The 15,301-nt window shown below is 34.6% G+C and overlaps 2 protein-coding genes across 10 annotated transcripts in view; one reads left to right on the top strand and one right to left on the bottom strand.

The window, feature by feature from the left end:
• The window catches only part of LOC147846018 (uncharacterized), a 154,833-nt gene that overhangs the window by 3,426 nt on the left and 136,106 nt on the right, over positions 1 to 15,301 (top strand). For 5 of the 8 annotated variants that reach the window (XR_015481155.1, XR_015481150.1, XR_015481151.1 and 2 more), the window contains one exon: positions 2,034 to 2,146. The gene's annotated coding sequence lies outside the window, so the exon portion shown is untranslated. Of the gene's footprint in view, positions 1 to 2,033; positions 4,485 to 15,301 lie in introns of those variants that run through there. The other 3 variants (XR_015481152.1, XR_015481149.1, XM_087245084.1) reach the window with 2 other exon arrangements.
• The window catches only part of pde4a (phosphodiesterase 4A, cAMP-specific), a 124,036-nt gene continuing 115,524 nt past the window's right edge, over positions 6,790 to 15,301 (bottom strand). For both annotated transcript variants that reach the window (XM_087245080.1, XM_087245081.1), the window contains 4 exons: positions 10,131 to 10,285; positions 9,903 to 10,025; positions 9,614 to 9,796; positions 6,790 to 9,515 (listed from right to left, as the gene is read on the bottom strand). In XM_087245080.1, the coding sequence (XP_087101206.1) occupies positions 9,021 to 9,515; positions 9,614 to 9,796; positions 9,903 to 10,025; positions 10,131 to 10,285 (956 nt within the window). In that variant the 3' untranslated portion in view covers positions 6,790 to 9,020. The remainder of the gene's footprint in view (positions 9,516 to 9,613; positions 9,797 to 9,902; positions 10,026 to 10,130; positions 10,286 to 15,301) is intronic.

Here is a 15,301-nt window from a genome sequence, read left to right as displayed (position 1 = left end):
AGAGTGAAATTAATGAATTATTTCATCAAACATGTAATACCTACAGCCCTGAGAAAAATAAAGTTAGTGACCACTTTATTAAAGTCTTTATTGGTTATCATGAATTTAATTAATGCAAATTACTGACAAAACTCCATGTTTAATGTTAGAAAATTGACTCAGGAATTACCACCAAAAGAAGATTTCATTATTGAAATCTAAAAAAGAATTCATTATTGTATTGAATGTGAAAAAAGTAAGCAAGTAAACATTTACAACAACTAATCTACAATACAAAAAAATCAATACAGCTTTAAATGACACAAAAGTATGTAAATGATGACACAATTATTCTCTATTTGTGTGAATCTTTCATTTATTTTAAAGAATGAAGTTTATTGTACCTTTTTGCATTTAAATATATTCAAATATGAAAATATGACTTTTAAAAAATGAAAACAACACTCAAAGTAAGACCCTAAAACGTCCAGTAAGTAATTCGGAAACCAGACACACAAAATATCTTTTGTGGATTTTAAATGAATGTTTAATGCAATTATCAGTACTTTTTCATTTTTAAATAAAAAAAAGTAAATTTAACCTAATTTACAACATCAGTGCCATAAGCATAATATCTGAGTTCATGGTTTTAATTTAAGACTTAATATTGACCTAGATAATAGGCTACTATTACTATATTACTATATATATTAATATTATTATATTATTATAGTGAACGACATCCAGTGTTTTATAATTATTGCAAGACATTTGAAGCAGCCACTGTTGTATTGTCAGTGTGGGACTTATTTTAATATTTTACTTCAGCAATCCATCCATTATTTGTACAATATACTCTTTCTCCCAAGATATTTTCAGCTCTTCTTTAACAGTGACAGTCTCAGTATACCCTGTTAAAAATACCAGCATACCATCTTTAGGTTGTAGGTTAAGTTCCTCTGCATTTCACCTGCAGCACTGAGACTGATGATGTTCTGAAAGCTCCTCATCCTGTTCTCTACAGGTTCTTTAGACCTGATATCTCATTTCTTAAGCAAAGATGCTGAATTGTATGCTATACACCCGTTATATTTCTGGTCTTAGCATTGCTCAGTATACTATTTTCAATGATTGTTGACTTGCTCCAAAATATACCCTCACTATTTGCTTGTTACTTTCTTTAAGAATAATTTCCATCCAGACCTTCTTAAAAATAAATACATGTTTTGTTATGATCTCATGCTTTGGCAAAAACTGAGAAAGCACCAATCAGAGGCCACATTTTTATGATGTCATCATGTACTGTAGACTTTTTATAGTATTTTAAAAATACAAGACACTAAAGTATTTTGATACCAAGTAGGGTTGCACGATATTGGAAAAATCTTACATTGTTTTTCTGTGATACATGTTGCGTTATGATTATAATTTCACCAGAAATAAAGAAATCATTAATTAGGATTGATTGGGGTTATTTTATAAATAATAATTAAATCACAAGCAAAAATAATTACAGTAAAGCAACGGAAAAAGTAAAATATATAGTGCTAAATGGTTTTCTGAGGAGTCAGTATTTAGGCACTTAAATTGAATAACGAAATGTAAAATAACACTGTACAGTCTTGATTGTATTAAATCAGTAAAATAACTCCTCATTAAAGTTACAAATGTACTTTGTTTTGCGCCTGAATGCTTTAAACTCTCTTGAAATGCCTTTAAAATACATGTCAATGATAAACTCCACAAATCTCATGTATTCTCAACTGTTGTGCTGATCAACTCAACATTGCATATCCTGCGATGTGACTATTGCGGACACACACATTGCGATATTGATGCTTAAACGATATATTGTGCAGCCCTAATAAAAAATGTTCAGCCACTTTCATCAAACCTATCAAATACAAATTATAAAATGTTGTATTTCAAATACATATTGTAAACACATGTATCATAAATACTGCCCATCATCAATATGTACAGATCCTGTTCCAGATTCCTTTTTTTAACTAACTCTTTGTTAACAATGTTTTTATTTTACATTCGTTCCACAGTAATGCTGGTTATTAAAGGATACAGAAGGACAGACGTGACGCTATACATCTACATGAAAGAGTCATAAGGATAGATTATGAAAGCTGTATGCTGCAGGTCAGTGAGTCTTAAGGTAAGAGAAAATATGTATTATTAATAAATATATGATATTTAACAAATCCTTTGTGTAAAAGGAATTGGGAGTTTGGAATAGCCTTTGTTAGGCCAACTTGTAAATGTACTGTAATAACAAATAAATTGATAGTAAATACATTTACATACATACAGTTTTCTAGTACATAGCACACTAGTACAGTAAATGCATACAATTAGCTTTTTCTTTTGCTTTAAATCTTCTTCTAAAGAAGATAAATCATGAGAGAAATTTAATTTCTCCTGAAGTTAGTAGCACAACCTGCCCCCTACCTATTGATATTTTGTTCAATCTTTTAAAATTGTAGATTTAAAAACTCACAAACTGTAAAGAGTCAGGCTTTAAATGAATTGAATATGTTATAATATATTCTGGTGTCACGGTGGCGCAGTGAGTAGTACAATTGCCTCACAGCAAGAAGGTAGCTGGTTCGAACCTCGGCTGGGTCAGTTGGCATTTCTGTGTGGAGTTTGCATGTTCTCCCCGTGTTCGCATAGGTTTTCTCTAGTTGCTCTGGTTTCTCTCACAGGTCCAAAGACATGCGGTACAGGTGAATTGAGTAAGCTAAAATTGTCTGTGGTGGGTGTGTGATTTGGGTGTGTATGGATGTTTCCCAGTGATGGGTTGCGGCTAGAAGGGCATCCGCTGCGTAAAATATATATACTGGATAAGTTGGCAGTTCATTCCGCTGTGGCGAACCCGGATTAATAAAGAGGCTAAGCCGAAAAGAAAATGAATGAATGAATATTATATTCTGAAAGGTATTGTGCGATTCAGCAACTATTATAGGTCATGGTTGTTCTAAATAAAACCTGTAGGGGTCAGTAAAGTGTCACTTAATTGTATATCATGGCATGCTTTTCAAACTGGGATCCAGGGGGCTGAAAAGGAAGCATTGGTTTATGTGGAAATGCTTGGAGAAAAAGCTAAATAAAAAGTAAAATTAAAGAGAAGTCATTTATTTATGAAAAAATATACATTTTCTTGTATTGAGAAAAAAAACACATTACCCTAAAAGAAGCAAATAAATACAAATTGGATTAAAATAAACTGATAGTCAAATATCAATATTAATATAAAATTTAAATTAAGATATATATACATACAGTTGAAGTCAGAATTATTAGCCCCCCCTTGAATTTTTTCTTTTTTAAATATTTCCCAAATGATGTTTGACAGAGCAAGGAAATTTTACAGTATGTCTGATAATATTTTTTCTACTGGGGAAAGTCTTATTTGTTTTCTTATTTCGGCTAGAATAAAAGCAGTTTTTAATTTTTTAAAAACCGTTTCAGGGTTAAAATTATTAGCCCATTTAAGCTATTTTTTTTCTATAGTCTACAGAACAAACCCTTGTTATAAAGTAAATTGCCTAATTGCCCTGACCTGCCTACTTATGCTAATTAACCTAGTTAAGCCTTTACTTGTCACTTTAAGCTGTCTTGAAAAATATTTAATCAAATATTATTTACTGTCATCATGGTAAAGATAAAATAAATCAGTTATTAGAAATGAGTTATTAAAACTATTATGTTTTTTTGAATTGTGTTGAAAATCATCTGTATACGTTAAACAGAAATTGGGGAAAAAAATAAACAAGGGGGCTAATAATTCAGGCCAGCTAATAATTCTGACTTCAAATGTGTGTATGCATTTAATATGGGGATCCCTTGTAGGTCTGTGCACTCTCAGAAAAAAATTACATGGTGGCTCCTTAAGTAACAGTTTTGTACCTTTGTAAAAGTTGTACCTTATATGGTACAGAAAATACCTTTTATGATACTGTTCTGTACCTTTTATGGTACAATTGAAATGAAGTTACACAATTTTTCTTTTAAAAAGACATAAGTGTTGGACAACTTCTTTATTACAATATCTATGAAAATAAATATGACTGGAAGGGCAAAGTGATTTCATGAATAATTTCCATATAAAAACATTAATCATCATTTAAAAGCATATGTTTAAAGAATTTCAAAAACATTAATTAATAAGTTCAATAATACAAAACAACAGGTAAACATTTAAGGCATTTTTAATAAACATTTGGTAAGTATTTTCTGATAAATACATTGTCATTATTAATATCCACACCTTATGGCGTTTTCTTTCCACTACGTACATGATATTGCATATGCAGGACGCTGGCAAAAGTCCTGCATAAGCAAAGTGTTCATGCAGACATTTTAATATTGTAAAACTGATCAAACATTGTGCATATCTTGTTAAAATACTTTTGCATAAGTCTATTTTAAAATTAAGTAAATTATTAAATGCACTTTTAAGTGATTACAAAGGTATTGTGTGAAAATTAGAGAAAAATGTGTTATATTGTACATGAGATAATGTGTTTCTGCTACTTTTTGTTGTGTTGTGAAATGTTTAGTAAAAAATAGATATTTTGATTTATGTTAAAGTATTTTTATTAATTGTTTTTTAATCGATATTTGATGTTTTGTATTTACAAACATTTTTTTTCCACATTTTGGATAAATCAAAATGCCTTTAAATAGTTCTTGAAGGAACACATTTGACACTGTTAAATAGTTCTTAAAGGAACACATTTGACACTGTTAAGGTGTCTTGTAACTGTAGTGGTACGTTCATGGATCAGATTTGTACCTTTGATGAAGGTAAAATATTGTATCTGGAAGGCACATTTTGGTTTTCCATTGTACAAATCATGTCCTTAAATGTACAAGCTGCAATGGTACAATTTTGTTTCTTTGTTTCAAGGTACAATTCTGTTCCATAAAAAGATACTGCCCCAGTGACAAGGGTTTGTACCTTCTTTGGTACAACATTGTACCATTTTTCTGAGAGTGTGGAATCTTAAAGGTTGACATTGTTTAAGTTAATACTGTATTTTTCTAAGCAGATAATTTCTAAGCGTAATATTCTTTTAAATACGGTCACATGAAGCTGGACATGGGGCAAAAAAAAAAAAGAAAAATACAGATACTTTTATTAGAAAAATCGTCCTTTATTTGTATTTTCAACACACTTTACAGTACTGAACAGTGAAAGAAAAAATATACTGGTATATATTTATATATTTGTTTTTTTTATATATAGCTGTTTGCTTATTAAATGCATTTTATTCACAAAATGACAACTCAGTTCTCTCAGAGGAAAACCTTTCATAAAAATAATATAATATAAAATAACTTGGACACATTATACACATTACAGCAATATAACGTACAAATATTACAATCATTTTCCTGTGTTTTCTTTTTCGTTTTATATTATTACCATAACTTGTGAACAAGTAACATATTATTTAAAGCCCAGAGAATAATTTCATTGGAGAGTCTCATGAGGCATGACTTCAAAGTACAAAGTAAAACTGTTCTCTGATTAAGCCACGTCATCTTTCATTATGGTCATTAACCTCACAGAAGTATTTAAAACCCCTATTAAAAGCCATTACAGTGCAGATTATTGACACAGAGTAGCTGATGTTGCTCAGTGCTTTTGCAGACAATGGCATTGAGGACCAAAAAACGAGGTTTGGACCGAGCCATTTAAAGTGCTAACCCTGTGCCATGCTATACACCCCTCTCTCTATACATATACCATTCCCCCTGATATCAGCCATCTCGCAAACAAAGTCCTACAGAAAAAATTAAAGTGCTGGTAAAGACAAGTTTCCGAAATAACTGATGATTAGTCTCTTTTCCAATAGAATTCAAAAGTCACACTTAAAACTGCTGGAGGTTGCCTAAAATCCCTCCAAAAGAATGGCAAGGGAATGACAGCAGAAAGAAAGGGGGTGCTTATGAAAATCCACAATTCAACTACAGTTCATTACAACTAAAAGTGATTCATTGTGACAGTGACTGATTCTGAGAGATCTCAAATTTACAATTCAACATTACAGTATATACAAAACAAGCAGTGATTCGTCTACTATTTATATCAGATAGCAGTTCTTTTTGATTTTCAAACCATCAAACCAGAATGATACAAAAATAAAAACTGTACACAGACTGTTCAAAGAAAACACTTGTTTCTCCTTTTTGATATCCAAAAAGAATGGCAGCAAGGAATTAACTTGAATAAGTTCTTAATAAGAAACAATTGCTACAGTGTCGTGTTAAAATGGCAAATATTATTTGTTAGCGTAGTGCTCACAACATTAACCAAAAGCCACACAACAAAGCAATTTAAGGTAAGACAAATGTATATGGGAATGTCATCAGTTTGCACAAACCTCTTCGTGTGACCCTTATCGGTGGTCCGCCAAATAAAAACGTTTACCTCTAATTCTGTCACAGACAAGTACAGCTATCACACATAACCTCAGGTTACTGCTCTGACAGGCACAGGCTTGTGTAAAGCTAAGCTACTGACCAGCAGAAACTAGCTTGTCATAATATTTTCCAGAGTAATGCTTACAAACGCTGCCACGCAATATATATATATATATATATATATATATATATATATATATATATATATATATATATATATATATATATATATATATAAATATATATATATATATATATATATATATATATATATATATATACATACATACACACACACACACACACACACACACATACGCGCAGTTGAAGTCAGAATTATTAGCCCCCTGTTTATTTTTTCCCAATTAATGTTTAACTAACACATTTATAAACATAATAATTTTAATAACTAATTTCTAATAACTGATTTATTTTATCTTTGCCATGATGACAGAAAATAATATTTTACTAGATATACTAGATCAAGACACTTCTGTACAGCTTAAAGTTACATTTAAAGGCTTAACTTTGTTAATTAGGTTAACTAGGCAGGTTAGGGTAATTAGGCAAGTTATTGTATATCCATGGTTTGTTTTGTAGACTATCGAAAAATATATAGCTTAAAGGGGCCAATAATTTTGACCTTAAAATGGTGTTAAAAATTAAAAGCTCCTTTTATTCTAGCCAAAATAAAACAAATATGAAAAAATATTAACAGACATACTGTGAAAATGTCCTTGTTCTGGTAAACATAATTTGGGAGATATTTAAAAAAGAAAAAAAATCAAAGAGGGGCTAATAATTTTGAGTTAAACTGTAAATTCTGACTTCAACTGTATCAACAATTTGTTTATTCAACTGAACTGAAGCCACCCAAACTGAACGATTCTGAGAGATGAGAGAGAGGCAATATTGCAAATCTAACATCAACCTGAGAACTCACTCTCGTTTTCTTACTTTCTCTCACTTTCCTATGTTCTGTTTCTCTCTTTCTCCCTTTGAAAATTGGTAGAACAGACATCACAAAAAGATGCCAGACACTTAACACATTACAGCAATGGTATGACCTTCTTTTCTCTGTCTTCACTTTGTTATGGTAGCATTGCCATGCAGGAAAACTACCCTACACCTGCAGGTGAAGCTATTTTGTATCGACAGACATTTATTAGCAAGGCATATAGACACGAAACGAATGGTCTGGGATATAATGCCAACAACATCTTATTGTTTCACAATGTGCTAGGTAGAAACCCTGCAGTTGACATTAAGGCAAAAAGCATGAAACTCAATATGGCTGCGCGTAACTACCAACAAATATGCCTTGTTCTTCAGTTTAGCCTTTTGGAGAGGCTTCTCCAACTTATTAGCAAAGCACTCATTCCTTTGGCAAAACAAAATGTAGCGTCTTGTAGAAAGAGAATGTACTACCCGCGTGAGTGGGTGAAGGTGAGAATGTGTGCGAATGTGTGCTGCAATTGAGGAGATCAATTTGGCAGGAATGGATATGACAAAATCAAACAAAAAGAAGGCAAAACATATGTTTTCAACACATCCCATGGCTTATCCTCTGAAAGTGACTATTATTAATTATTCACATGGAAAACCGTGAGCAGTGACCAATTGATCAATTCTAATCTAAGCCCTAAATGATCGGTTGGCTTGAAAGTGATCAAGGAAGACTGACGAATGAGAGCAGGAATCATCACAAGACAACGTGAACGCTCCATACCGGCACAAACCATATTCAATGGAGATAGATTGCTTAAAAAGAGAAAGAGACAATCAAAAATGAAGACAAAAGCAGACACTCCTGTCCCACGATGCATTGCTTCACAACAGCTCCAGAGGTGGAGCTGGTGGTTCAGAAAGGCACACGGCCATCTTGCACTGGTAGCACTCCTGGGTAAAGGGTAAGAGGGGGTGGGACCCACAAGCAAATCAATTCCCTTGTCTCTCTGCAGTCTTTTTGAACAGCAGATGTTACTCCCAGCAGATGAAACTTTAGGTCAGAATTGCACAAGAAGTCTCTCAGATTTCCCTCGGCACGTAAAGTCCCTGTTAGAATGCTTTAAAAACGGATTATTGACACTGATGCTCCTTTTTTGATGGCTTTTTCCAAAGATATTCCTTTCAGATCCAAGCCCCCTGAACACATACACAGACACACAGCCGTGTGTTTGCATGTATCGCATGATATTGTTATTTTAGGATAAAATCACATACGTCTGTGAATGTGTGTATGTGTGGAAAATCCAGAGTGCTACACTGACGTAATGGCCCTTTACAAACCCCACCGTAATTCAGTTTCTCTATCAAACCTCACCTTTCCTGCAGCCGGATGGACTCCAGCTCGCACTCAAAATCTACAGTTGCTGTGTTAAATACTTCTCTGATATCAATATTATTTTGTTCCCTTTTTGAAAAATAAAATTAAATGTCTTATTGGATTGGTACACAAGACTTATTCTGTTCATGGTCTAGCTATCAGAAACAGAAAAGAGTCCTATGTGAACGTCAGAGTGTAGGGACAGAATATTTAGAAGGATCGCCCTTAGTTAGCCCCCTGGGCCAAACAGCTGTTCCTTGAGTCTTCAGTATTACGTATCATCAGTTGGTGAGGACGACTTTTCCTCCTCCTCCGTCTCCTCTACGGGGCTCTCATCCGACTGTCTCTCGTCTTCCTCCTCAACTACTGACTGAACCTGCAGTCGTCTTCGTCCTGACCTCTCAACCATTACCTCTGTCACCTCCTCCCCGTCCTCCATTTTCTCTTCTGCCTCGTCCTCCTCAGCTTCCTCTGCCTCTTCATCGTCTTTCTTTTCATCCTGATCATGGATGACTATGTGGTTATGACTGGGAGGACCGTCCTGTACTGTCTCTCCCTCCAAGGTGAGCTCAAACTGAAATTTGTTCCTGCAGGACTCAAGCTCATTATCTGGTCTGTCAGGTGGTGGTGACGGGCTCTGAGGAATGGTGCTTTGGTACCAGTCCCGGTTGTCTTCAAGGGTGTCCAAAATTTCCTGAGCATCAGGGTGGACCAGGTCCCCCCAGGTCTCCCACAGGGGATGCACAATATAATCGATAAATCCCACCTGAATGATGGAACACACCATATAAAGAGGCCTTTTAGGAGCAGCTCATGTCAGAAAAGGTTTATAATTTATGTTTGTGTGGGTGTATATATGTGTACCTGACTCTTTTCCACGGACGCAGTGTGTTTGTCACACATGGGGCTGATTTCCATCCCACGCTCTCGCTCTTTATCACCCTGCTGGAAGAACTCCTCCATAATGCGCTCAGTCCATTGCCTGTACACTGCTAGGGGCTTGGTTGGGTTACTAAGGTCAGCACAGTGCACCATGTTCCTCAGGACCTATGTACACATACACACTTGTGAGTAAGTAGTTTCTCTTTTTTTGGTCTGCATCTACAGACCCTGTCGTTGGTAAAGGATTGAATGATTTTTTGTGCATTATCACCTGTATTCGGTCATTATAATGGTCCAGCATCAACACTCCAGAACTGGTCACTTTCTTGGTCTCCACCATTGTCTTAAGATCTGCAAGCAAGCTCATATGCTTTGACATATCTGTTGCCAGAACCTAAGAAGACAAGCAGGACAATTTACACAGGAAATAAAAGTACAGCTGCTCAGAAATAAAATAAAAAGCCATGGTAGGTTAAATGTTGTGCAATGAAGGCCTAACCATGTCAATGACCAGCTTGCGCAGACTCTGCCGTTGGCGTTTGGTGAGGTTCTGAAAGATGTCACAGTTCTCCTCATGCAGAAGCTTGAAGCCTACAGCCAGGTGGTGGTTCTCCAGTACAGATTCATCGTTGTACATTAATGCCAGTTCTGAATCTATGAAACAGAGCAAACTATCAGTGGAGTTTTTGGCTCAACAACAAGGATGACATTAAGGTTGAACTTATATGGTTGCTCATCCTTACATCCATTTTTATGCCCTGCAAATTGAAGCGTCAGATAATGTGAAATAATAATAAACTAGAAAAAAAAGACGGATGGCACATAACCACACTTTAAATGCCCCAGCCTGGTCGCTGTCATCTTTTGAATTTGGAACCAATGGTACCCCTTTTTACAATCAAATATATATATATATATATATATATATATATATATATATATATATATATATATATATATATATATATATAAGATAGAGAAGTTCCAAACATGCATCAGCACAATGAGAGCTACCCAGACATTCCAATTTGTTAAAAGTAATTTCTGGGTGGAATGTTGATGATTCGCGGGAGGTTGCAGGAGTTGGCCAGGGGTGCAACGTATCTGAAGAGCAGGGAAGGATGCATTGGAGAGGGGTGCACAAAGTATTTGAGGACTGGGGGAGAGACAATCGATTTCCGGTAGATTGTTATTCGTTTGCGGGCTTTCAAGAGTCTTTATGCATATGCAGGAGACTCTCGGAACTTCAGGGAGACTTGGGATGTCTGACTATCTGACATTCTAACATTTTTGGTCTCATTTCTTTACATAGAAAGTGGAGGCTTTTTGACCTTTTTTGCATCCTGCGGTCCATTTTTTGTATGTGGATTACTCAGTTAGCTGGATTTGGTGGTGACGATTTGACACGATCCAGGATGGTCTCGTTCTTCAAAACTCTTCTGAGAGTTGTTGTCATAACAATAGTTCTGGTAGCTCAAACCCGCTTGGTGGCAGGCCTATTTCATATGAACATGATTGGATTGGGTCTTTTCAAGCAAATGTAATACTAAAGTGTACCAAATGCTGATATTTTCTTACAGTAGTAGTTAAATATAGTTTAAGTTTAAAGATATATATATATATATATATATATATATATATATATATATATATATATATATATATATATATATGGACTTTTAAGATACAAACGCATACTCTTTTAAGTTACCGACCTAGCTTTAGTACAATTGACAACATGATAATAGACATGCACAATTTGCACAAACGACTTTTTTTTTTTTTTTGGTAACGATTATACAGTTATTGTTTTGACAGCTAGTATGCTGGTGATTTGATCATTCATAAAAGGCGAATCAAATGATTTAGCATCAGAAGTGTGAGGTATTTCCATTGTACAGTCAAAACGATCAGCTTCTCCTTTATTTTAACAATTACATTTTACCATTTTTTCTTTTCTTGTTCACAATCACAGATATTTTAGTGACAGTTACGGAACTTGTCTTAGTTTATTATGTCTGAGAGATTAGCCTACTGCAAATTTACTACTCATCTATATTGATACTGTATTCTAACAGCAATACATTTAGTAAAACTGACATGCATACATAAAGTGTAGTGCAAATATAAATACCCCTTCATTAATCAGAGGCTCTTTAATAAACTGAAACGGTAGAACGTGATTAAGTTAGTAATATGCAAATTGACGCATGACGTAATCTAGTGACATTTAGCGACTTTTTGGCCAGTGCTTAGCGCCTTTTTATTGAAAAAAAGTTGGCAGCACTGTTTCGAGGATCGATAGATCTGTCCTTCACAACACACACAGTGATCTCAGATGAGTTCATTCAGACATTTTAATCTGATTCGTGAACTTGTTTTAAGAATCAAATTAGCCAGAGATCAGTTATCAAGATTAAAAGGATCTGCCAAATCATCTTAGATCATTTAAGCGAGGTACGAAGAACGAACCCCTGGCTCTAGGGTTGCTAACTATCATTTTTTCCCCCTCAATATTTAGACACAGCCTTAGATCGAGGATATTTTCACACATTGTCAAAAGCAAGTATTGTTGTCTGTTACCATAGCAACTGCTCGTGTGTCTGTTGAATGCACATCTGATGTGAAAAAAGTACATAAGGTGCTCATGCATTTGAGACGTGGAAAGATCGCAAGAACATTGTCAAAATACGTTGCTTCAGGCTTCTTTATTTGATAGATACTGAGATCTCAGTATAGTCAGACTTGATGCCAAACAATGGGCAATGTAAGCACTATGTACTGGTAACAGCACAATATGTACAATTCTTTCATTAAATTTTCCAAAAACCACTAGAACAGGATTATATATTTTGCTAACTTCTGTATTTACATATTCTTTTAAACATTTGAGATAATGTAAATACATAAGCCAGCAAAATATAGAATTTAATAATTTATTTATGGACTTTACCAGTTCATAGTGCTTTATATCACACGTTATTTGTTACCTCAGCCAACAGGACCAGAAGAATATAAAGACAAAACTAAATAACTTTGTGTAAAAACAATCAGGTGCCTAAACAAGCATGGATAGCTCCTCACAAGACGATTGAGACAAGACTAATTAAATAAAACAAGCAGATCAATCACCAAGATGCAAAAGCCGCTAAATGCCATTTCTGGCAAAAAAATGAAATAATGACATAGACTGAATGCTTTAGGCACGTGTACATGTTCAACAAATACTTTTGTTTGAAATCATCTACATCGCAGCATCAGCACATTCATAAACAACAGTTTGTTGGCAAATTGCCGCTATCTCCCGAGAACAAATCAGAAGGTGCGAATCTAATCACGTTTTCAATGTAGCAGTGTGCTGATATGTCGGCTTTTATGAGGAGACTGTTTTATTCCATTTCCGATTTTATTTTAATAGATGACGTTTCATGAACTGGATGAACCTGTCCGACTGTCAGTAAATGGCAAATGAAAATGTCCCCTACCTCAAAACTCTCTGCATTATAAGAAAAAGAAAACAAAATGCACAGTCATAAGTGTAACATCCATTCATATTGTTTTTTGCACAGCGGCGCTACTTTGAATGAGCCCGGTTTTCTATAGCCACAATAAACAACAACTCCATTTCACGAAAGACGAAGTTAAAGGTGCAGTAGGTGATTGTCTTCAGAAACATTTTGTTGTGCTGGTTGAAAGTCTCTTCACAGTCCAAAAGTAATGATTAAAGTAAATGATGTAAATTTGTTTATATGTATTTTTATATTTTGGGTAAGGCATAAAACTAAAAAAATGTTCATCCAATTAAATATTGTCAGGCTGACATCTCCCATAATTTCGATAATTAGCTGAAACTGTCTGTCAGCAAATGCAGATTCAGACTTCTGCGCATCTGTTCTCGCAGATTCACCATTCCCGCCTGCCCGCCTGCAGATTGTGTTGTGTTATGAATGGCTTATATGCACAGACGTGTTGTTCAGCCACTGAAATCTCCCGTTGAAAGATTGATGTGACTATTTTCAGTTTCATAAGGTCCTTTTACAGCATCGATAATGTAGATTTATATTTAGTTTAACAACAAAACATGAGTAAATAGTGCTATTCCGCCTAACCTGCTTTATTGAGCTAAAGTTGCTTTTATATTCACATTGGTTCATTTTTAAACAATGGCAGCCTCCTATACTGTTTACCATGCTACTCTGAATATTCACTCTGAAATAGCATGCAAGTATGACTTAGTAATAAATGTAATTCCTGCACGCCGCCGTGCCAACACTATCTAAACTGGCGAATGACATGAACTAGTGGGTTGTCTGCTGTTGTGACGCGGTGTGCACATTCTAGATTTCAGGAGGCGTGGCTTTGAATCACAGTCCCTCCCTGCCGTCCAAAGATAATAAGCGGTTAGCATTTTGGCAGATCACCTACTGCACTTTTAAGATGCCGTTCTTTTATCCCGCATGGATGCAATGATGATAAAAAAGAGACAAAAAAGTGACCAAGATCTTGAGTATAGTGAGGATAAATAAGTGACAGCTTCTGAGAGACAACCACTTTTTTGCCCAGTAAGCCTACCTTTTTATTTGCTAATGCAAGCTATGTTTTAAAAGACAAATACAATGTAAAAAACTATGCATTATTTATATTACTTCAATAATAAAACATTTTTTTAGGAATGGACAATGCACAGATATTGATGTTTCACAGTGTTTTTACATTACATTATTTGAATCTAACAAGCTTGTTTGCATTGCTCTACTTACATTACAATCAAATCCCAAATATCAGAAATGGCAACAGATTGTTAAGATTTAATTAATGTCAATTTTAATGTCATTGATTAATGCACTTGACAGATTTCATTCATTCATTTTCCTTCTGCTTAGTCCCTGGTTTATCAGGGGTTACCACAGTGGAATGAACCGCCACTTACTTGACAGAAGTTTTTATTTTCAGTTGGTTTGTGTAATGTGTTTTATGTTTGGTAAAATAATCTCCAATTGCATCTTTAGTGATTTTCAACTAAGTGCACTGTCTTGTCCCAATAGGTGGATTTAGAGGGTTTTACATAAAACGCAGAGGTGGATTTAGCTGGTTTTGACGCAAAAGAAAATTTACCTTGTTAAAAACCAAAGAATTGTCTAAAGTGACATTTTTGGAAAAAAAAGGTATTTTATTTACTAGCTAATAACTTTATCATTAAATATAAAATGAAACTTCTAAACCTAATCAGAGGAGCCTGATAGAAAATGCTCATTTACAAGAAAAGAGGTCTGATGGATTTAGAGGGTTTAACATCTGAACTTATATTATATAATATACTATATACTATACTATAATTCATATATACAGCAGTCTCTAAAATGAGATGCAAGTTCAAAGTTATAAAAATCTGCAATCCACATCAGGGGCCTTGTGTTGAAATCATACTGAAACATTGCGTAAGCACAAAGCTGTAAATGTGTGTCCGCAGTAAAAAATTCAGATGTATGGAATACTGCGTGTGCTGAATCACATGCATATTCTCTTTGTAAATCTGAATGAACGTGAAACTGAGTGCACGTGAACGAGCACAAAACCCCTCCCTGCCTCCTCCCCCGTATGAATATGCTAATGACTCTAATTTGGCAAAACCAAATAAAGAAGCAATGGCAAAAGCAAGCAAGAAGAGAA

Source organism: Danio rerio, chromosome 3 (genome assembly GCF_052040795.2).
Source record: "Danio rerio strain M-AB ecotype USA chromosome 3, GRCz13ab, whole genome shotgun sequence".
In the NCBI taxonomy this organism is placed as follows: Eukaryota; Metazoa; Chordata; class Actinopteri; order Cypriniformes; family Danionidae; genus Danio; species Danio rerio.
Note: the sequence above shows the minus strand (reverse complement) of the source record. Positions and strands in the feature narration are given on the sequence as shown.